The 21,807-nt window shown below is 37.7% G+C and overlaps 5 protein-coding genes across 11 annotated transcripts in view; 2 read left to right on the top strand and 3 right to left on the bottom strand.

Moving 5' to 3' along the window:
• Positions 1-2,256: 2,256 nt before the first annotated feature.
• On the top strand, positions 2,257-4,460 carry LOC116032488 (ras-related protein RABA2a-like). Its single transcript, XM_031275080.1, has 2 exons — positions 2,257-2,480; positions 3,721-4,460. Exons 1-2 carry the CDS (start codon positions 2,316-2,318, stop codon positions 4,198-4,200), a joined length of 645 nt encoding a protein of 214 aa, XP_031130940.1. The 5' UTR covers positions 2,257-2,315; the 3' UTR covers positions 4,201-4,460.
• A 415-nt stretch (positions 4,461-4,875) lies between these two features.
• On the bottom strand, positions 4,876-7,503 carry LOC116031657 (ras-related protein RABD1-like). The gene is made up of 8 exons (XM_031273918.1): positions 7,357-7,503; positions 7,169-7,241; positions 6,967-7,014; positions 6,826-6,873; positions 6,370-6,441; positions 5,577-5,732; positions 5,378-5,481; positions 4,876-5,205 (listed from the first exon to the last, which is right to left on the bottom strand). The coding sequence occupies exons 1-8, from the start codon at positions 7,368-7,370 to the stop codon at positions 5,112-5,114; spliced, it is 609 nt and encodes a 202-aa protein (XP_031129778.1). The 5' UTR covers positions 7,371-7,503; the 3' UTR covers positions 4,876-5,111.
• A 545-nt stretch (positions 7,504-8,048) lies between these two features.
• Positions 8,049-9,227, bottom strand: LOC116032798 (glucuronoxylan 4-O-methyltransferase 1). The gene has a single exon (XM_031275516.1). It carries the CDS (start codon positions 9,210-9,212, stop codon positions 8,316-8,318), a length of 897 nt encoding a protein of 298 aa, XP_031131376.1. The 5' UTR covers positions 9,213-9,227; the 3' UTR covers positions 8,049-8,315.
• A 1,396-nt stretch (positions 9,228-10,623) lies between these two features.
• On the bottom strand, positions 10,624-16,491 carry LOC116031399 (probable serine/threonine-protein kinase At1g54610). Of its 5 annotated transcripts, none has more exons than XR_004100585.1 (10): positions 16,110-16,468; positions 14,341-15,260; positions 13,031-13,315; positions 12,620-12,937; positions 12,294-12,521; positions 12,097-12,197; positions 11,911-11,992; positions 11,492-11,803; positions 10,986-11,375; positions 10,624-10,861 (listed from the first exon to the last, which is right to left on the bottom strand). XR_004100585.1 is itself a non-coding variant. In XM_031273598.1 (10 exons), the coding sequence occupies exons 3-10, from the start codon at positions 14,842-14,844 to the stop codon at positions 11,166-11,168; spliced, it is 2,040 nt and encodes a 679-aa protein (XP_031129458.1). In that variant the 5' UTR covers positions 14,845-15,260; positions 16,110-16,245; positions 16,389-16,491; the 3' UTR covers positions 10,624-11,165. The 5 variants fall into 5 exon arrangements, 4 of the variants coding, with proteins under 4 accessions (XP_031129458.1, XP_031129457.1, XP_031129459.1 ...); XM_031273598.1 differs by having other exon boundaries at positions 10,624-11,375; positions 16,110-16,245; positions 16,389-16,491; XM_031273597.1 differs by having other exon boundaries at positions 10,624-11,375; positions 14,341-14,941; positions 15,077-15,260.
• A 1,639-nt stretch (positions 16,492-18,130) lies between these two features.
• LOC116031398 (non-lysosomal glucosylceramidase) overlaps positions 18,131-21,807 on the top strand; it is an 8,572-nt gene continuing 4,895 nt past the window's right edge. Inside the window, exons 1-9 of one of the 3 annotated variants that reach the window (XM_031273595.1) lie at positions 18,131-18,213; positions 18,518-18,615; positions 19,481-19,591; positions 20,098-20,148; positions 20,242-20,315; positions 20,820-20,919; positions 21,221-21,291; positions 21,440-21,540; positions 21,631-21,734. In XM_031273595.1, coding sequence (XP_031129455.1) covers positions 18,562-18,615; positions 19,481-19,591; positions 20,098-20,148; positions 20,242-20,315; positions 20,820-20,919; positions 21,221-21,291; positions 21,440-21,540; positions 21,631-21,734 — 666 coding nt within the window. In that variant the 5' untranslated portion in view covers positions 18,131-18,213; positions 18,518-18,561. Of the gene's footprint in view, positions 18,214-18,273; positions 18,414-18,517; positions 18,616-19,480; positions 19,592-20,097; positions 20,149-20,241; positions 20,316-20,819; positions 20,920-21,220; positions 21,292-21,439; positions 21,541-21,630; positions 21,735-21,807 lie in introns of those variants that run through there. The other 2 variants (XM_031273594.1, XM_031273596.1) reach the window with 2 other exon arrangements.

The raw sequence follows: 21,807 nt of genomic DNA, 5'->3' as shown, positions 1-21,807 counted from the left end.
GGGGGGGGGGGGGTTCACTTAGTTGGCAATCAACAATATTTAGATAAGTGAATTATAACGTAAAGTCATAAACAATGTGTCTAAGATATAAGGGCTTAGTTACATGAAAGAAAGGTTAGTTATAACGCCAAAATTGCATTCTGAAATCAGAGCTGGGAAGTACAGAAGAAAGCCTTTGGTTAATATAAAGATCAAGAGTCTCACCATGATACATTGAATAAAACACGTGGAATGGATTCAATCCCGAAGGCCAAGTTCGACTTCGAGCTCATCATCCTCTTCAAACAACTTTAGCAGACGAGCATATTGCTCTTCACGCCTTTTCCTTTGCCAAATTTTGAAAAGGAAAAACGATAACCCTGCAAACGCTATAAGCCCGATGCATATTAGGAGTGTTCTAGAACCTGTGCTCTTGCTGGAAGAGGCGTGATCATCAGTCTTTTTCTCATCTTTGGGACCTGATGGATTGCCTGAAAAGCCTGCAAGCAGATAATAAGAGCACATAAAACACAGCTATTTGGCTAAATTCTATCAAAAGATTTAACGAACCATCGCCAATATGAAAGACAGTTCAAGAGGCTCATGATTCTAAGGAACAATTCAAGATCAAATCTTTACATCCTTTACAAAGAAAGAACAAGCTAAGACAAGCAACAGGTTTATAACTAGGGTAGAGATTAACATAGAAAATGAAATCAACAAACATTAACCCAATGCCCATTCTTCATAGATTTCAAGCATCAAATATACACGCATTGCATCTCATAACTAGAATCCTCTGGCCCCACTTTAGCTTAACTAACTAATTATATGAAAGGCCGTGTTATAACCAAATCCTACAAAAAAAAGGTACTAATCCTATAACTCTCCAAAGCTAAGATCAAGATGACATTGAACCACCTCGCACGGGCAGCTAAGTTGGTTCCTCGGCAATAAATTGTGGGCAAGGGCAAGATGACATTGAACCGCCCCCACGGGCAGCTCAGTTGGTTTCTCGGTAATAAATTGTGGGCAAGGGAAAGATGACATTGAACCTGCAGCTATCAACCTCAAACTTTCCATTTTTACCCTCTAATTTTACCTGTTCTTTTTTCCCAATCAAACTAACAGACCAGAAGACAAGATCATCTTCTTGGGCATAAGGTTGCATAATTGCAGCTCAAATTCACAACAAATTACCATTATAACAGCTGCAATAGGAATCAATTAGTGGGGTTTCGGAAAGGAACCCAAATTCAAAAACAAATATAAAGTTTCTAAATTTGCATTCAAATACAAACGCAAATATATTCTTGCTTCTGAACAATCTCAATTTGATTTTAATAAACAAAAAAAAGAAAACTTTTTGGGGGAAAGGCAATTGTATAGAGATCCAATAAACGAACCTGAAATGAATTGCGACGAAATTGAACAGAGCAACAGAAGAAACCGCAAGGATTTCCCCTCAAGAAAGATCTCTTTCATTTCTATTCTCCCTCTCCCTCAATTTTTATTATTTTTTTTCCTGGAAATATATAAAGTAATAAACTACTGCCTGTGTACGTAAATGGAAACGAAATTGAAAATTACAAAGAAGTGCTGCCGCATATTTGTGTTTGCGGTACCACATTTTTATCAATTTTACAAGTGCGAATATTTTGAATTTTATAGTACTTAGAATTGAAGTTTACATGTATACTAAATATTATAATTAAAGTTTTCAATAATTTTATTCCTGCAAATCAAACATGTGTATTTTCACATTATTCTCATATTATTCATTTCTATAAAATTACAATTTATTTTCTTCGTAATTTTAATTCTCTCCTTCAAACTAAACATCCCTGAAAAGAAATATAAAAACGAACTTTATCTGTCAAGCGAACCTGCGTTGCCCTTTATTACTTTAACCTAAGTGAGGCAGGGCTGGCCCGCATATATTAAAATACTATATAGTAAATGTTTAAATGAAAATCATAATATATTATTATCTATAATAATTTCTGAATATCGGAGTCGTGATAATAAGTATTCAGGGATAGAATCTCATCAAATGTATATTTTTTTTTGTTAAAATAAAAACTAAAAATTGAACGAACTGATCCACCAACTTTTGGGCCTACTGGAGGCGGGACTGGCGGGTGGGCCAGACCCGACCCGTATTGTAAGGTTACGCAATTTCCAGTCCAACCGAAGTCCAACGGCGCACAGCAATACGGCATTTGACCCCTGTTATAGGGGCATTATCGTCATTTAAAGCAAATCTCTCTGTTCCATCGTCTTCTTCACCAACTACCATCATCAATCAATCATAAGAGAGAGAAAGAGACGAGGAAATGGCGAGGAGAGCGGACGAGGAATACGATTATTTGTTCAAAGTGGTGCTAATCGGCGATTCGGGAGTAGGGAAATCGAACCTGCTATCCAGATTCACCAGAAACGAGTTCTGCTTGGAGTCCAAGTCCACCATCGGCGTTGAATTCGCCACCCGTACGCTTCAGGTCCCTCATTTTTCTCCATTTTCCTTTTAATTTTAGATAAATAAATTAAATCTTTGGCATTTTCAGCTATACACTGCTAGTAGAATTATAGAAACATATTGAAAATTTGAGTATTTATATTGAAAATTTTACACTGCTGTCTGTACTAAAAATAAAAAATAAATTGCTCCGAAATGGGTGATCTTAGTAGGTGGAACATAAATTTTTGTAGTTGAATTTTGAGTGACTAAGTGGGTGGAACATAATTCTCTTAAGTAATTTTCACAAGTTCAATTCTTATCAACACCCTCGTAGTCGGGTCCGTCGCAAGTGGGGAGGTAGAATTATGAGTGATCTCTTAGGTGGAGCATAATTTTCGTAGTTGAATTTTGAGTGACTAAGTGGGTGGAACATAATTATGTAGCTTTTACGAGTTTAATTCTTATCAACACTCTCATAGTCGAGTCCGTTGCAAGGGTCTTCTGGTTTACCTCTCTTATGTGGGTCCTATTACACAAGAGTGAGTTTACCTAGTCCACATCCTCCTGTAACTCTCTTAACCAAAACAAAAAAAAACAAAAAAAAGGAGTTAAACTTTATTTTTGAATTAAGACATTGTGCCTTACAATAAAGTATAAATTTCCATTATTTTGTGGTTCTTAATAATAGTTGTGTGTATACATACATAGTGGTTAGATGCACATATTTTATGCATTTAATGAGAGTGGGGAGGTGGAGTTCTGGATTTGAAGTCTAGTGTGTAACATAATTTACCTTTAAACTACACTTCAAATCTCGTTAGTCAAATGTACAACATACATGAATGTTCTTGTATTTTGTGTTTAAGCATCCTTAAGACCACATTCATCTCAATCACTCATATTATGTTTGGTTGGAGGGGCTCAAATCCAGTTTTGGTCCAAGCTAGTGAAAGTAGTTTACTTCCTAAAAAGGGTCTGATCGAAATTTGAATATGAAAAGGAGTTGTGGTATACTAAGAAATTATAGTTCAGTTGATAGCCAGATGATTTATGAGTAACTGGTTTGTGTTCCGGGGGAGTGGATTTTCTTATGTAGCTTGAATTAATTCGACAAAGTTATCACGTGGTTTCTATTAGGCGATGTATAATCCTATGTTTATAGTAGTGGTGATAGAGTTGGTGTGTGACATTCATATTATTGGTGTCGATGGCTCCTACCGATGATCTTAGTATGAAGTTTGTGCAGAGATGTTGCTTCATAGATTACTATCTATGCGCAGGTTGAGGGAAGAACAGTGAAGGCACAGATCTGGGACACTGCGGGCCAGGAGAGATACCGAGCCATAACTAGCGCCTATTACAGAGGTGCGCTCGGGGCATTGTTAGTCTACGATGTGACAAAGCCAACTTCCTTTGAGAACATCAGCCGCTGGCTGAAGGAACTGAGAGACCACGCAGATTCAAACATTGTGATCCTGCTGATTGGAAACAAGACCGACCTGAAGCATCTTCGAGCAGTTGCCACCGAGGATGCTGAGAGCTACGCAGAGAAGGAAGGCCTGTCTTTCATCGAAACATCTGCTTTGGAGGCGACTAATGTAGAGACGGCATTCCAGACAGCCCTCTCTGAAATCTATCGGATAATTAGTAAGAAGTCGATTTCTTCAGAGTCAACCAGTGCTCATATTAAAGAAGGACAGACTCTTGTTGTCGATGCACAGGTGACAGATACCAAGAGAACTTGCTGCTCCGCACCTTAACTGACGACTTGTATTTCTTTTTTTTCTTTTTTTTTTTTTCAAGTGACGAGGGAAACCCGCAGCCACTACCCGAGGGTGTGCAATGGGTAAACCCCACATGACTTGTATTTCTTGTATGTATTTATAGCTGGCATAATTGTTTGAATGCTTGTATATTTTACTTTTACTGTTACTCTGTATAACAGTATATTATTGTCACCCATTCATAGGCTTTCCTTGTGAATGTGATGCTTTAGCCTTTAGGCATGTCTTTTTGAGCAGCTTACAGTATACTGTATACAGTTCACCTATATAAAGTTTGAAAGTAACTTAGCTCGTGAAATAACACCAACCAAGTTGGACAAAATTGTTGGCTTTTGGAACCACCAAATTTCAAGTTGACTCTCAATGAAAGTGATTTGAGCCGGTCAACTATAGATAATCTAGACTGATTTACTTCATTGTAATTATTTGTCAGCTAGGTTACAAGACGGGACTGTTGTCTTAAGAACCACAATTTCAAATTCAACTCCTAATGAAAATGTCAACTATATACAATCTAGACTGGTTTACCCTCCTTGTAATCATTTGCCGATTAGGGTTACAAGGCGAAGTTTACCGTGCACGTGGCTTCGGATTTCCCTCGTCGCTCAAAAAAAAAAAAAAAAAAAAGAGAGAGTAACTTGGCTCCGGATATCAAAAGTGTAAGGAGCAGTGTAATACAAACATAATTTGCACTGATTTTGCAGGCTGAAAGTCACCAATACATGTTTGGAGCAATGTACAGATGGCAACAATTGTCACACAGTTTACAGGGATGAAGAGAACATTGTGAGACCATTTGTGCAGTGTCCACAACACAATCTACTGATACATTTTAATCACTTCTGTTCATTGTTGTTTACAGGAACAGAAACTAAATCACAGCAATGTTAGCCACAGCAGTTGCTCTTCTGCTCAATTGGCTGTCCCTTGATTTGAACAGTGTTAGCCGATTTATTGTTTCCAGTTGGCTGGGTGCCCATTCTGCAGCAATTATTTGACAGAAGCAAATATGAATGCAAGATCATAAGATCTAGTGACCAAATTGTTCTTGCCGTATAATTATGATAAAAATAAATATTGTGCATCAATCAGTACAAAGTCGGGTCTTAGGGAACAATAAGTTATGAGGTAATGTCGATAATGATGTTCTTACTTTTTCTTAATCTTGCTAGCCATGGTTAAGAAAGCATGCTCCACGTTGATGGAGTCTTTGGCACTGGTCTCAAGAAAAGGAATGCCAAGCTCATCGGCAAATGCCTGCAATTCGACAGAAGAGAATGCTGTTTTGTCCAAATACTGGTATATGGACGGGAAAATGATCACTAGAAATTTACTGGAGAAACACGACATACCTTTGCTGTCTCTGTGTCCACAACTTTGTCCTCCACCAAATCACATTTATTTCCGACTAAGAGTTTGCATACACTCTCATTTGCATATCTGTCAATTTCGTTCAGCCATTGCTTGACATTGTCGAAGCTCTCCTTTTCAGTTACATCATAGACAATCTATCACGCATAAATAAGTATATGAACATTTTGGAAGAAAGAAAGAAAACTTGCATAACTAAATTCTTATGATTAAATAACCCTAAAAACTATCAAAGAAAGCAACCTACAGTCATACATACATACACCTTAGTGTCTTCGGGAAACAAATTTATTCAGTGAATAAGATTGTCAGTGACATCAACATATCTCCAATGCAATAAACAAAGCAAAAAGAAAACAACCTTTGAAGAATGTCTTTGTTGGGGTAGGGGAACCTACAACGATAGTCATAACCTTGGTAAAGAAAAATGCATATTTCCCTTAATAGTGAGCATCCATAACTTGTAATAGCTGTCCGTGACAAACATTACTTATGGGCTTGACTTTACAAACAATCTGGTTAATGTATGCTTGGCAACGGGGTAGGGGGAGTATGGTCTACAGGGTTTAGCTAGAGATAATTGTGACATGGTCACGCAACTCTTAAGGCATTACTGAAAGTGCATGCATCACGGATTCTAACAAATGAAATTCCGTTTCTTTGATGTCATGTAATCTAAATATATTTCCAACCATAAAGGTTTCTCAGATACTAAAATAAATTCTAACTCCATAAATTTACAATCAAAGAATATAATGAGATTGCACATCTTACAATAATCCCGTGTGCTCCACGATAGTAACTGCTTGTTATAGTCCGGAAACGCTCCTGGCCAGCAGTATCCCACTAGTAAAACCAAAATTTAAAGGTATCACAACATGGAAATTCTCCCTCAAAAAAGAAGTGTTTATTTACAAAACTTCAAAAAGACGTTATAACTCATATATGGGAAAGTTTAAGGTGTCGATCGACACTGTGCCAATTTACACTGGGTACAACCAAAAAAGCCTTTTGGGTTATACCCAGTGCAAATTGGCATGGCGCCGGTTGTAACTTTGATTCTCCTCTTTGTGTGTATTTATTTATTTATATTAACCCCATATTAGCTTCTGTATCACCCCTGTACTAGCCAAGTATGTCACACTCATTTTACAATGATATAGGTCAGTCAAAGTACTCATTCTATGTACCTATGGCTCTACCAAAAAAAACAGAAAGAGAAATTCTCACAATTTGGAGCTTGATTGTCTTGCCCTCGAGCTCCACAGTCCTAATTTTCTGCAAGTAGGGAAAATGAGGAAATCTCTTACAAACAAAAAAAGTCCAAACAAAAAGAAACTGAAGTTTAAGCAGGTTGAGACATTGTCTTACAAAATCAACTCCAATAGTGCTAATGTAACTGTCAACATATGAATCATCCTGACATAATCAATTAAACACCATCAAGACCACATAATTATATTAATCCTCCAAAGACACAACCGATACGCATACAAATATCAGGAGGCAATTCAGATAAGGATGCGTCTATGCACAAATCAATCAATACGAGTGGTGGAGGAGATAAACATACGGCGAATCTGAGAAGAAGGCAAGACTTTCCCACGGAAGAGTCTCCAATCAGCAACAGTTTGAACAGATAATCACTGCAAAAATTTTATTAAAAAAAAAAAAATCCAAAATCGAAAATTAAGCAAGGAAGCTAAAATGCTCAAATCAGTTCGATGAAATCTAGGAAGAGAAAGAGAATGAAGTGCTCACTATTCAGTACTCATATTTTCCCTTTGCTGAATGGAGTTTTGATCTGCTCTGCTCCGCTCTTTCAGTTGGTTGTCTTCAATGCTTTGTAGACTTTGAGACGAAGAAGAGAATGGAATTCTCTGTTTATTTATGTCCTTCTGAAAGTACAAGCCAAAGGAAAGTATCCTGAAATAAGATTCCTGTTCTACCCTTTTGGTGTACAAATGTTTAGTTCATAGTCAATACCCAAAATGGTTATTATAGTAGTTTTTTTCAATTTCATTCTGTCTTAAATGATTTTTTTGTAATCTAATGTAGTCTCAAACTTTTATTTTTTTGTTCAATGTATTTCTTCGTTTACTATTTCGTCAAATGGGTGTTAAATAGATGGACAATTCACTAATTTTTTTCATTTGTTATTTCATTAAATTGATGTTAAATAGATGGACAATCCAATAATTTTAATATTAGTCTCTCTTTTATTTTATTTTTTTTAGAAATTCTTTTATGAATGTGAATCATTACTTGTCCATTTACTGGAATATATAGGGTATATACTATATATACATGTGAAACTTGAAAGTATGTTTGTTTAGTGATTAGTAGGAAATACATGAAAATAGGTAATGAACGAATGATAAGGACATGTATATGAACATTGTTAGTGGCGTTTGTGAGTTGATTAAGAGAAATTAATATTATAGACTACAACATATTTATCAATATATAACGTTTATGTTAACTAGATGCATGGACGGATCTACAATGGGAGCAACTGTCCCCTCTTCTCAATTTTCACCTTATATTATATGTATAGCCCTAGTAATTATTATATGTATATATAATAAGAGATGGCTACTCTTATTCTTGAATCCACTGTTGCAAATGCAGATATGATGCCCTCAATCCAACAATATAAATGCCCAATATATAGATTCAATAGCCAATCAGGGGCAAAACAGGAATTAAAACAAAGAATCCTAAGGGCAAAACGGCATATCCAAACGATTCCTATAACTCGGGATGGTGAAATGCCGAAGACGCCCCTCCTGTCTCTTCATGTAACCTTCACACAAGAACACCTTAGAGAATTTATCTTCCACCACCCTGTTAACATCATGCACAAAAACATCCGTCTCCCCACCATCCCCCCGGTGTCTAGCCATCATCCCGGCGGTGTAGATCGCCGCCATCCTCCCGGGCGCCTCGTCGTGGTACCCGGTGGGGGCGTCCACCATGATCAAGTCCCACGGGACCTCGTAAACCAGGCTAGGCAGACTTTTCAGTGCCAGCTGGCACATGGAGTATCTGGGGTCGTCTGTAGTGGCCGTGCATTCTGGTCCCTTGCCAGTCTCCAGTAGATCAGAGGCCTGACTGAGTTTTGTGTCATAGGTGACATGGTAAGATTCCAGCATGGGGAACTTCTTGGTGATCTGGTGAATCCAGGCCTGGTCCTCTTCCAGGAACACTGTCCTGCCCCCATAGTTGAGGGTGTGCCACATCAAGCTGTCGTGCCCGAGGCCGAAAACTAGGAAGTTTGCAGGGGATTTTTGTTCCAGGATTCTTGAGGTTACTGAGATTTCCTTGGTGGTCTGTTGGGGGGTAATGGCTGAGGTGGAGTAATGGATCACAGCTTTTGCCACTGATGCTGGGATTTTCTTGTTGCAGTTCTTGGTGGATCTTTTTGCTTCTTTTCTGGGCAAAAATGTTTGGGATTTTGATGAAGATTGGGAAGAAGAAGAAGAAGAAGAAGGAGATTGGGTTGTTGGTGGAGATGAGACTATTGATGATTTCATTACAAAGAGGATGAAGAAGGCTATGAAGATGCAGATGAGGAGGAGTCTAAGGTTGAGTGAGGATTGTGTTTTTGGCCTCATTTTTCCCAGAATTGTGATGGGGTGAGCATATATGAACAGGGTTAGGGGTGATGGGGGGATATATAGATTTTGAGAGGTTTAATTTGGTGATGCAGACAAGAGATCAACTAGAAAGAGTTTGGATGAAGCAACACTGGTGTGTGTATGTATACTTGCTTGTTGGTAGATCTGTAAGGTTGGTAAGAGATTTTCAGAAGGATGATTGATGGTGATGTTGATTTTGCTTTAGTTTTGGTATGTTTTTGTGATGGTCTTTTCATTTTTTTTAATGGTGTACCCAACCAGGCAAGTGTTCTCATAACCTTTGATTCAGGGAAAAATTCGAAGAGTACAGTGCACTTTGGGTGAAGTTCGTTTTGGACTATAAAATAGTAAATTAGAGTTGAACTTAGAACATAGAACATTATAATTATCAAGTCAACTGTCGGACTAACTTGACTAGAATTATATTAGACTAACTTGACTAGAGTTGTATTGTGCGTGCTCATTACCTTAAACATCTTTAATTATAAAATGTATAATCTTTTCTTTGAAGGTATAAGATGTATAATCTAGTTAACTGGTCTATTGTTGGACATTTCTAATCTAGTTAACTGGTCTTTTGTTGGACATTTCCACATGTTAACTAGCTAACTATTTGATGGTGACTTGAAAATGTTGGGAACATCAAATGTTTTTCATAGCTTGGTGAACCCTTTCTTACAGTGATTAATTTTGCTTGCACAATATAAAATATTTATGGTATGGTACATGATGATATAATTTGGAAGTTAAAAGTGAATGATAAGTTTGAGTAAGAATTGTACATGATCTGCATGTGGAAGTCGAATCTGAATTAATTTTATATTAGTAAGTAATCAATGTTGTATGTAAATTGTGAATACTAAGTCCCAAAAGAGGTGGTTGAGTAGGTAGATCATGATTTTCTTATTTGAATGTTCACAAGTTCATTTTTGCTAGCACTCTCTTGAATGAATCAACCGGTCACAAGTTCATTCTTGCTAACACTCTCTTGATTGAATCAATCGCACGGGGTTGAAATTTTTACCCGGTCAGTGCACACCCTTGATTAGTAATTGTGAAACAAAGAAATTAAGTGAGCTGATCAGGCCGGACTTTTTCGTAAAACCAAAAAAAAAAAAAAAGATTCTACCTTGACAATTTTTTCCCGCTAAGTTTCTTTTAAATATAGAAAATTTCAATATTTAACTACTATAATTTTTTTTTAATATATTAAAGATTAAAGATGATTTGAGTTACAACAAAGTATGATGGATTGCCCACAACACTTACAACAAACTATAGATCAGAGGAACTTGTATGAAAACTTGCAGATGATTTCCCCATGCTGTACCTCAAACAAACACTAAACTATCAGAACCATGGAACACCAGAAATTAGAAACATTTGCTGAACATATGAACCAGTATATCCTAGATTCCCATGAAGACTTTAATGATAGTGTTACAATAACAGATTACACTTGAGAAGGTACAAAATTTTCAGATATACCAGACTCCTACGTTCCAGCTGAAGTGTGTGTTCTCTGTTCAAGCAATCATGAAAGAGTTCTGTGCAGGAACCATTCTCTTGGAAGAGATGATGATACTATCTGAATCTGGCTCTATAGGTATAACATTATAAATCTCCTACACAAACAGTTATATACATAAAATGATTAATTATAATCGTGTAGTAAAACCCAGCGAATTGAAGAACAGTTTCAGCTCGACGGCATATATACATAAGTAAAAGAAACGACGATTTTCTCACAGGAGTCTTTATTGATCATCCTCAACATATTGGTGTGTTGTTAGTCCTCTTTCTGCAGCATTCCCTCTGACAGCTCGGGGTTTACTCCTCGTGACGGTTAAGTAGTGCAGAGAAGTGTGATGGTTCTAAGATTGAAATTTGTGATGGTGGAGGCATAAATCTTGTCTGAAACCTGAGAAGTTAGCGGGGGTTGCCAACATACTGCAAGAGAGATTCGGTTTGTCCATAGTCAATGTTGCCTTTCTGTGCCTTGCTAGTTTTGTCAAGGCGAGCTTTGCGCACAGCGTTTTGGACCTGCTTCTCGTGTTCCTTGAGCATTTCGTCTATGTTTCCTCCGGCTGGAATCAATGGGCCGGAGTAGTGTATGTGACCGCTCTGTGGAACATAGCCCTGCAGTGAAAAAACCCCCGAAATGATCATCGATTATGCAGACTGCAACCCTGCAAGGCTGCAAAATTTTGTTGTTTTTTTTTTTCTTCATATGATGATGAAAACTGACTATTTACCATCATATTATCCTTCCTAGGTTGCTGCTCATCGTTCTGGTAGTGATGAACGGACTCGGTTTCAATGACTCGATTATATTTCATAGCGAGGCGGTGCCAGTGTGAATTAACACTGATGTCCTCCCTGCAGAGATCCAAGCCAATAGAGGCGGTGTGGGGCGCTGCTGAGTTGCAGAACATCGGTAGTTGCCCCACTCCTCCCCGAGCTTTGAAGGATACGTGTCGTCTCAACTCTGAACCACCACAACGCCTTGAATTATCGACTTCACTCATCCCCCCGCGTTTCTTCAGCTTCAACTGCCCTTGCCATTTCTGCCACATCCCATGCAAAGTACAGCGAAAAAAAATGTGCATATATATATACATTTCCATATAGGAACATGCAGTTCTCAACAGATCTTGTAAACCAGAAAATGTACCTTTATTGCAGCTTGCAGCTTCGCGAGATCACCAGGCGCTGGAGCAGCCCCTTCAGAATCTTTACCCCCGCTGCCATTTTGCCTGACATCAAGATAAACGTTTCTCGAGTGAGAATCGTTCAAATCCGCCTTTTCTGACAAGAAACAAGTGTCTGCAGCTTTAATTTGAAAGAAAGATTAGTATACCTTCTGAGCATCTCATCTCGCATCCTAGCATCATATTCCTTGCAAGGCGGGTACTTGGGCAGTGCTGATGGATCACACGGAAGAGGCGCTGTTGTGAAGAACTGAGAACAGAAAACCAGGCATGTAATCCCAGAAAACACAGACAAGACTACTCAAGAATTCTAGAAATCCAAAACCAAAAACTTTGTTTTGGTTACCTCGTTTTCCAGTGCTGAGCTTGCAGTTCCTCGACGCTCAGGTTCTAAAGACAGGAGAGAATCCAGAAGTGATAAAGACGACGGAGACAAGTCCTTGAATGTCTCAGCAATGCGGCGTTCATAAGTCTTCTTAGGTTTAAAAATTGTTGCATTCTGCAATTTCGACTTCTTCCAGAAGTCGTCAGATGGAGAACCACAAAGTTTAAAGATTTTATGCAGCTGTTCAACCTGCAGATAGTTAGAACTTAGGGTATCAGAGGCTCAGAGCAAGAAAACCAACCACCAACCAAAATCTAGTAATCGAAAACTTCCAAATAAACAAGCACCTCGGTCCTTCCAGGCATGATAGGTTTTCCCGCGTACAATTCAGCAAGGATGCAACCAGAACTCCACATATCCACATTCACTCTGTAGTTAGTAGCACCAAGCAAAAGCTCTGGAGGCCGATACCACAATGTGACCACACGGCTTGTTAGAGGCTGCACTTGATTGGCACGGTAAAATGTTGCAAGTCCAAAATCCCCTATCTTGAGAGTTCCATTATTGTCAATCAAAAGATTAGAGCCCTTGATGTCACGATGCAAAACCCCTCGAGTATGGCAGTGTTCCAGCCCGCGAAAGAGCTGCTGCATGTAACATTTTATCTGCTCATCGTGATTCAAAATCCAAAGTTAGAAGTGAATAGAGCCATAGAGCTGCTTTCTTTTTATAGCAGATGCAAGTGCACCAGTGCAGACCTGTGATTCATCAAATTTGACGTCTGGTGATGCTGCAAGGCCGCCAAGGTCATGCTCCATATACTCGAACACAAGATGTAGCTGGCCTGAAACCCGAGAAGTCACAAGACCTTCGAGCTTCATAACATTCGGGTGATCCAGCCTGCGCAGGATGAGAATTTCCCTTGCCATAAAATGAACACTTTCTGGATCCATGTTGACAAACCGCACTTTCTTTAGTGCAACTATAGTTCCAGTGTCAAGGTCAAGGGCTCTGTACACACTACTATATGTCCCTTCACCAATCTGCATCATGTTCATGAAGAAGAAAAGACTGAGAGAAAGATCAGAAGCAAAGAAAACTAAGTAAACTTAGAGACAAGTGGCTAAAAGTATCCTTACTGGAAAGCTAAAAACATCCCTAAAGTTCTCATCTTTCAAGATTTATATAGTTTCATAATACACCACAACTACAATGCACACAGGTAAGGCAACAACAAAGGAGTAGAATGAACTACAATGAACTGCTCGATTATCTGCCTATAATGAAAGCGTGTAGGCTACTAAGCAAACCGGTTCTCCCATAGCTTATGTAAACCGAATGCACTACACCACCTAGTATTCAGGAGAGAAGTAGTAGACAAAACGACTGACGTTTCTCTACAGGTCTACTATTCCACAGGCAACAACACCAATGGTGATATCAACTATGGAGCCATTTCGATCATTCTAAAGCTTCTACTACTATTACGAGGTTAGGCTCCTTGTGATTTAAGTTTTAAGTATGTGTTAGTATATATTTATATCTAACTATATAGTTTCATACTACACCACAGTAATCAACTACAATACACACAGGTAAGGCAACAGCAAGAAGAGTAGAATGAACCACACAAGTACTCAAAATTGGATTTGAGAATGGATAGAAAGAGTTTTTTCCACTTTTTGTCTCATGACTATGGGATCATTTTCATATTTGATCACAGGCTATTAATTTTATTTATTTTTTAATGTTTGGTCCCACAACTTTTAAATTCTTGTCACTTTTGATCCCCGACCTAATTTTCAGTCACCAGTGGCTTATCTTAAATGGGAAAATTATCATTTTCCACTATTCTTTTCTTAAACATCTCTAGGAGGGGCCGTAAATGATAATTCTGCACTTCAAGATAAGTCACTTGCCTGAGAGGTTGGAGGGACCAAATTTGACAATGATTTAAAAGCTGAGAGATGTGGAAAAATTAATAGTTGGGGACCAGATGCGGAAATGGTCCCATAGTCGTGAGACCCAAAGGGGAAAAAATTTAGTGATGTTTTGAACTTGAGCATACCTTATCTAACTTCTCAAAAGAGTCGGCCTTTCTTGGAACCCACCCTTTGATAGCTTCCCCTGCAGCTGCAGTGAGCCAGGATGGCCATCCAGCAACCACCTGTGCCCCATCAACTCCATTCCTCACACTGAACATCCTATTTATCTGAGGCTCCAACCCACCTCCCCCCACATCCATGGTGTGGTGCTTCTTCATCTTTCGCACCACACGCTTCTTCTCCTTCTCTTCCAACCCACCACCCCCCTGTGGCGCAGGACCCACACTTTTCTCATCAGAAATAATGAGGGGAGTGATGTCCAGATTGCCATTCTCCATCTCCAACACTATCTCTTCTTTTCTACAATTGCGCTTTGAAGACTGCCTCTTTGCTTCTTTGTCTTTCCCTCCTTTGCTGTGCTTCTTGGCTAGCTTCTTCATTGGGCCTCCCCCCTTGGAGCAAATGCACCCCATTATCCTTGTCCTAAGACCTAACCTAATTTTCCCCAACCCCATTGCTTTCGGCATTTAGCTTTCCTTCATAAGCATCTCTTTCCAAAACCTTGAAGCCACAAGGGCAATGTATTATGTATCAAATAACAAAACTTTTATATCGAATGAATCCCTGATTTCAAATGAAAACAAATAACCAGTCAATCCAACTCATGTCATAAATGATAAAACTCATAGCAATAAGCTTCAAAATCTAAATGTGGCAAACAAAGTCAATCACAGTCAAGTTGGTTAGATAGATTGTTACTTGATAAGCACAATATTACAATTTCGCCTCTCAATCTCAACGGGAGTGATTTATTGACCTTTTTGGTTGAACCAATCCCTATGTACAATTTAAACTGGTTTACCGCATGTGTTTTCTGTTGGCTAAAATCACAATGCGGGGTGTGCACACCCACGGATAGAGAGCCGTGGATTTCTCTTGCCACCTAAAAAAAGAAATGGTGTCAAATATGGAGGGTTAAATACTGAAATGGTAATGCATGGGAATGAATTCACGATTTAGGAAACGAAAGCTGGACCATAATGGGAAAAACTCACTTGGGACATGCGTTTGGTGTCAGAAACGCATGTCCCAATTACGTTTCAATTTTTTTTTCGAAATATTAGATCCAAACGCATGTTGCACTTGCGTCTACAGTATAAAATACGGTAGACGCAATTCGTACTTGCGTTTTAGACATGTAATAAACCGAGCGATGCGATAGAGGAACGCATTTAACAGATGCGTTTTTTATCCCCGTAAGACGCAAGTGAGAAATGCGTAAAACTGGCATTCTCCAAAATACAAGTGCCATTGATTAAAAGGCAATCGTTTGGTTGACCAGATATTATTCTGCAAACGAGTCTATTGAATTATTTCCAACACTTGCAAGAAATGGTAAAGATAAAACGCTAAAGGGAACAGTGGTATATAATGGTGTACATATGAATGACTCAAGGCTGAATGTTTCAATAGCACTGGAGCTGCTGTTCTTAACCATGCTGAAGTAGTATATATCACTTATCAAACCCTTAATTCTCCAAAACGCAATCGTCTTCGTTCGCATTATGGTTCAGCTTTCTTATCGTTCCCTAAATCGTCAATTAATTTCCATGCATTACCATTTCAGTATTTCACCCCAAATATGGAACCCTAAACAAATTGATCCGACAAATTTGATTCCCAACGGAAGCTACCTATTCACTTTTCTTAATTTGATCATGCACACCTTCAATTCGCCTCGAATAGTAAATGAAAGTTTCTATATTCGTAAAAAAAGATGTGGCAAACATACCTGGATACGGCGATCCCAAACACGGACAAGAACAAAACCCTGATCCTGAAATGCGAACTCTGGGATCAAAACCCCGGTGTTCGCATGTCACATCGCAATACAATCAATAATCCCGGTCGAACAGAATCGCGTCGATCTATTTCAAAGAGAAGAAAAGGTGAAGAAGAAGAAGAATAATGAGAAAGAAGATGCGGAATGGGGAGTTGGGGATGAATGGGGGCAGGAATCTCTGTATCTTCTCCTGTATTTTCGGTAATCCCAAAAATTAAAAAATTGAACCTTTGAAGGACAACAATGGAGTCAATGCACCGTGATTCTCCGATTTGCAGGCGTCCTACAAATGCGACTGTCCTTTCACTTTTTTTTTTTTCTTTTTTTTTTTTTTTCTGATTCAAGACAATCAAAATAGGGAGAATATTTTCAATGAAATAAAACTTTTATTATTATGAAGCTAATTAATCAGGTGATTAAAACATGGAGAATATTTGTAACGACCAACGGCCAACGACCAACGTCTCGCGCGAAAGGAATGAGAGAAGGCTGCGTGGGGTCCACTAGTTTGAAAATAAATATAAATAAAATTAAGATTTGATTTTTAGCCCACTACATCGCTTAAATGGGCCCAATGGGCTATACAAGCCCAACCATCCCGTCAAAAATTTTAAAAAGAAAAAGCAAAATAGAAGTAAATAAGTTGATAAGTTGCCACGTCATCAAAACTATGGGCTACCTGATTAAAGGCAACACGACCAGTAGTTATGCAGTGGACCTGAGTCTAATACGACCTCGTTTCACAAATTTTTTTTTTATTAAAAAAAAAATTTAATGGCAGCTCCTCATTGCAACAGAACATAAACTCTACATTCACAGACCCTATACTCCACATTCACAATTTGAAAATTGCACATTCACACATTACATGCTATATTTTAGTAACTATATTACCACTGTTATACATTCACACATTCAAAACTCTATATTCACAAGTCCTATACTCCATATTCACAACTTGGAAACTCCACATTCACACATTACAGGGCTACAAGTTGCTAGAACTCTGTTAATTCTACTACAGATTCACACATTCATAACTCTACATTCACAAATTCTATACTCCATATTCACAATTTGAACCCTTCACATTCACACATTTCAGGGCTGCTAGAACTCTGTTAACTCTACTACAAATTCACACATTCATAACTCTACATTCACAAATTCTATACTCCATATTCACAATTTGAAACCCCTACATTCACACATTTCAGGGTTATATGTTTAGTAATTTTTTTAAAAAAATATATACAGTGAAACGGCGTCGTTTTGGACCCAGGTCCACCTTGGTCCACAGCATAATTTGCGCAACATGACTGACAAAAAAAAGATTTTGATTTACAATGGCCATGTTTGGTAAATAATCAACGTATCAGTCAATTTTGGCTTATTTGATCACTATTAGTTGTTTGGTTAATAAGCTTTTTGTAACTCTAAAATACTAAAATTCAAAAGGCTACTCAAAGCAGCCTTTTCAATTAACTTTTTGAGAGAAAAAATTATACCAAACAGCTAATAGCTAACAGCTAATCTATCAAACAACTTTTTACAATCAGCTAATGTTATTAACAAATCATACCTTCTAACCCAAACAGCCCACAACCATTTACCAAACAGGGTCAATAACACTGCAAATTATTGTGTGGATTGTGCGTGAATCATGGCCTAAAACGATGTTGTTTTGATATTAAAGAATGGAGTAAAATAAAAAGTTAGAATAATGTATTTTATATATTAAAATAATATATTTTATGTGTTAAAATAATATATTTTTATGAATTAAAATAATAATTCTTTTTTTGGTAAATTTACACGATCTTTCCGTTTAACGGTCATGATTCACCCAAGACACGAGAACTGGCACCAAAGATGTGTGGACCACTGTTTCACTCAATAACTATTGAACTGCCAGAGTGTCAGACAAGACAAGCATATAAAGGGCGTTCACAGACCACAGTGCCAGTATTATGCCGCAACGTTTCTTTTCATCAGTACGCTTTCAACTTCTCTATCTGCTAATCGCTAACTGCCACTTTGTTCATCCACTCAGGTTAGCTTTCGCAATCTCATCTTGCATTTCGCCCCAATCTCTTATCTGATCCGGCGCTAATCGACATAAAGCTCTTTCACTTCTCTTTTCTCCTCTGTTTCTGCAATTACTGCGGTTATTTTTTCCGCTCCGTATCTGTTAATCTGATAACGAAGGAAAAATTGGATCATCGCCATTTGATCTGCCTTCCCTGATCGGAGGTTTTATTTTTGCTGTCGTTGTTGTTAAACAAGGGATTAATGTCCAGTTGTATTTGCTGTTGCGGATGATTTTATCTGTATCGTTTCTTTGCTTGATTTTGAAGCTAAGGAGCAGTGGATTGGTTGATCTTATTGCCGTTCAGGAACTATGTTGGCTAATGGTTTTCATGGCGGAGAAGGTGAATCTTCTGAGCATGACAAAGTAAGTTATATGATTGTGAGCAAATATAAGGCAATGGATGTGTATTTTTAGTTGAAACAGTTGAAACATAGCAAATATGTCAATATTGTATTAGATATTTAGAGTAGACATAAAGTCCCATCAACGAGTATTCAGCCCAATTACTGGTAATGTGAATAACTATAAATCAATCTGTGTGTATTCGCACTAATAGTTTAAGCTTTTAGTGAAAACACACATTTTAGTGTTATATGCTACTTATGCTATTTGCCGAATAATTATTATTTTTTGTTCATTTGTGACATTTTCCCCCATTTTCCTGATGTCCTGTTATGTATTTTGAGAAATGCTCAGCTTTAACACTTCTGTGCATGGCATCAAAGTGTTTCTTTTGAACTAGAGAGGAACACCGTGATTATAACTTATTCATGCTGTCTGAAAACTTGGAACTCCATAATGAAGAAAGATTTTTATTGTTTAAGAGGCCAGAACCTCAGTTTGATTGGTTGGAAAAGCAGGCTGACTTATCACAATATTCAAAACCAGGCAATCAAAGATGTTGAATTTACATTGACCTCTCAATCTCAGTGTATCCATATTTTTGTACAACTTTGTAACCAACTTATAGTGGATATGCAAATTTGAGTTTTGATAAAAACATGTGAAGAAAATAGTTAATAGGTTTCAATTTCGATTCTAGTAAGAGACCCCTTAGCTGTATACTAATTGTTACAGTATTATATAAGTTTACCCATTTTAGCAATGTACTAATTGTTATTATAGAAGTATACCCATTTTAGCAGTGCTAATTGTTATTATAAAAGTATACCCAATTTTGTTGTTTAACTACTTTTTAAACTCTGGCTTCTTTTCTTTCTCTTTCAAGGTTAAGGTCAACCCTGGGAAACATCCGTCTTTGACTTGGCAGCGCAAACTTGACACAGTCCACACTGCCCTGTCAGAATTCAACATCAGTGTGAAAGAGATGGTTGCTATGGTATGCATTAAAATTCACATGGACATTTTACTGCTGTGTATATTTCAGATAGAAAGAGTGACACATATTCTCCAGTTTTTCCTTGAACTAGAGTCAATTGAAAAAAAACTATGTACGGTTTACGTCCTATTATTATTGCTGCTGTTGTTGTTATTGTCTACTTATTCAATATTTTATTCATTTGAAATGGATCTTGAATATTTGAAAATGCAAACTAATTCTATTGATTTTTTTTTTCTCAAAAATGTTTATGTCCACATATTTCTCATAAAATTTTCTCAAAATCTTATTCAGTGTAGATCTCTAGGATAGAATCTACATTTGAAACCAGATTATAATTTTTCCAATTTGATAAGCTTCAACTATGTAAAAATATAACAAAATACTTCTGATGCTCCAGTGAGGTGTAAATTAGCCATGCATTCTTATTCAAATTTTATTTTTAAGCTCTGCCAATCCGTTTGTGTCTGGTAGTTTTGTTCTCACAACATCTCATTTTTGGGTAGGCTCCAATTGGCTATCGACTGTGGAGACGTCTACAAGAGAGAAAAGGAAAGGTAAATTTCTATGCATATGTTCAATAGTCTATTTTCATTTTTTTTAAAATTAATTGTAGGCAAGCATCAAAAACCTATTTGTTAATCTCACAGGAGGGATTATTTGTTGATCCTTTCACTAGACGTCCTTTCTCATCATGCCAAGGTGTTCCTCTGGGTGGTATGGGGTACGGCACTGTGACCTTTATTTGAATAATCAGATTGTGATGTGTAATGTGTTGAATGACAACTTCCTACAAAAGGAAATATTTTTTGATAATGAATCTTGTATATAGTTACACTGCCGTAGTGCCCTAGGACCTGAAATTATAGTTAAGTTCTATTGTTTTTTCCCCAGCTTCTGTCTTAAATATTCACATTTTTGCACAAAGATGAAAGATCTCTAATATATCCCTGAGAGAAGCAGATGCCATTTCCTTGCCCTTTATGAATGTCAAACATAATATATGCTGAGTGAGAGAGAGCTTTCATGTAAGGGTTCCTGCCCTATCCCACTCCCTTTATGATGTTAGTTTGATCAATATGTCTGAACATTTTCTATGTCAATGGAATTTGTCACTTGATATAGAAACTGTTTTCAGTACCCATAGACTTGGTCCTTGCTTCTGAATGCTTCTGTAAGTGTAAACATAGGGTTCATGTAGTTGAATACAAAAGGAGAAAATTTTCAGTGCAGGAAGCATAGGCAGAAGCTACAAAGGCGAGTTTTTGCGTTGGCAATTCTTTCCAAGAATATGTGAAGACAAACCAGTTCTTGCAAACCAGTTTTCTGTAAGTTTGTTGTTTAATGCTGTATACTCTATCCATTGTAAATTTTTGAGTTTCACTACTTGTTCATAATTAATAGAAACATTACTTTACCTTATGGAAATATTGGAGACTCAAGTATTAAATAAATTAGAAAAAGAATCAACTGATATCAATTCTATTCTGTAGAGGGGAAAACTATGCCACTTAATTCATGCCAGAGTAGAAAAATGAAAATTTTTCAAGAGAGTGCACAGACTAACTGTTGGTATTAAAGAATGTTCCAGGAGAATGTGGCTTAGCCTGGCTTGAATTCATTGTGCAGGTATTTGTTTCACGCCTGAATGATAAAAAATATTCTACAGTATTATGCCCAAGAAGCCCAGAAGTGCTAGAGTAAGCAACTAACAAATTAGCAGTCTATTTGAGTGTCATTCGTTTGCTAGAAAAATTAATGGGTGTAGGAAATAGTTGTGTATTTGAGTGTCAATTGTCTGTATGTAAGTCTTAACAGAAATATTATTGATATTATGTGGATGAACAGTGATACTTCAGCTTCTGGGATAGGATCTTGGGACTGGAACCTTGGAGGGAGAAACTCTACGTACCATGCCTTGTTTCCAAGGGCTTGGACCATATATGATGGTAATCTGATGTTGATCTATTATACACTCTATCCTGGTATCCTACTTAAACAGTTGTCTCATGGTATCAACACTTTTGCTTCAAATCAAGGTGAACCTGACCCAGGACTTAAAATAACTTGTCGTCAGATTTCTCCCTTTATCCCTCATAACTACAAAGATAGCAGCCTGCCTACAGCAGTCTTTACATTCACAGTAAGTGCTTCTCATTAATTTAATTCCAAGTTCCAACTCCTCCCCCCCCCCCCCCCCCCCCCCCCCCCCCCCC

Source organism: Ipomoea triloba, chromosome 10 (genome assembly GCF_003576645.1).
Source record: "Ipomoea triloba cultivar NCNSP0323 chromosome 10, ASM357664v1".
Classification (NCBI taxonomy): domain Eukaryota; kingdom Viridiplantae; phylum Streptophyta; class Magnoliopsida; order Solanales; family Convolvulaceae; genus Ipomoea; species Ipomoea triloba.
This window is presented reverse-complemented; position numbering and strand designations above follow the sequence as displayed.

Excerpts from the sequence above, each read along its gene's own strand:
- LOC116031657 (XM_031273918.1), bottom strand. Across the intron at positions 7,015-7,168 it reads GCCTTCTTCTCAGATTCGCC|GATGATTCATATGTTGACAG; the intron begins GTATGTTTATCT and ends TGATTATGTCAG. Across the intron at positions 5,733-6,369 it reads GTGGAGCACACGGGATTATT|ATTGTCTATGATGTAACTGA; the intron begins GTAAGATGTGCA and ends TATGCGTGATAG.
- LOC116032798 (XM_031275516.1), bottom strand. The coding sequence starts at position 9,212 with ATGAGGCCAAAAACACAATCCTCACTCAACCTTAGACTCCTCCTCATC.
- LOC116031399 (XM_031273598.1), bottom strand. The coding sequence starts at position 14,844 with ATGCCGAAAGCAATGGGGTTGGGGAAAATTAGGTTAGGTCTTAGGACA. Across the intron at positions 12,938-13,030 it reads TCAAATTTGATGAATCACAG|ATAAAATGTTACATGCAGCA; the intron begins GTCTGCACTGGT and ends CACGATGAGCAG. Across the intron at positions 11,804-11,910 it reads AGCTGCAAGCTGCAATAAAG|AAATGGCAAGGGCAGTTGAA; the intron begins GTACATTTTCTG and ends GGGATGTGGCAG.
- LOC116032488 (XM_031275080.1), top strand. The coding sequence starts at position 2,316 with ATGGCGAGGAGAGCGGACGAGGAATACGATTATTTGTTCAAAGTGGTG. Across the intron at positions 2,481-3,720 it reads TCGCCACCCGTACGCTTCAG|GTTGAGGGAAGAACAGTGAA; the intron begins GTCCCTCATTTT and ends ATCTATGCGCAG.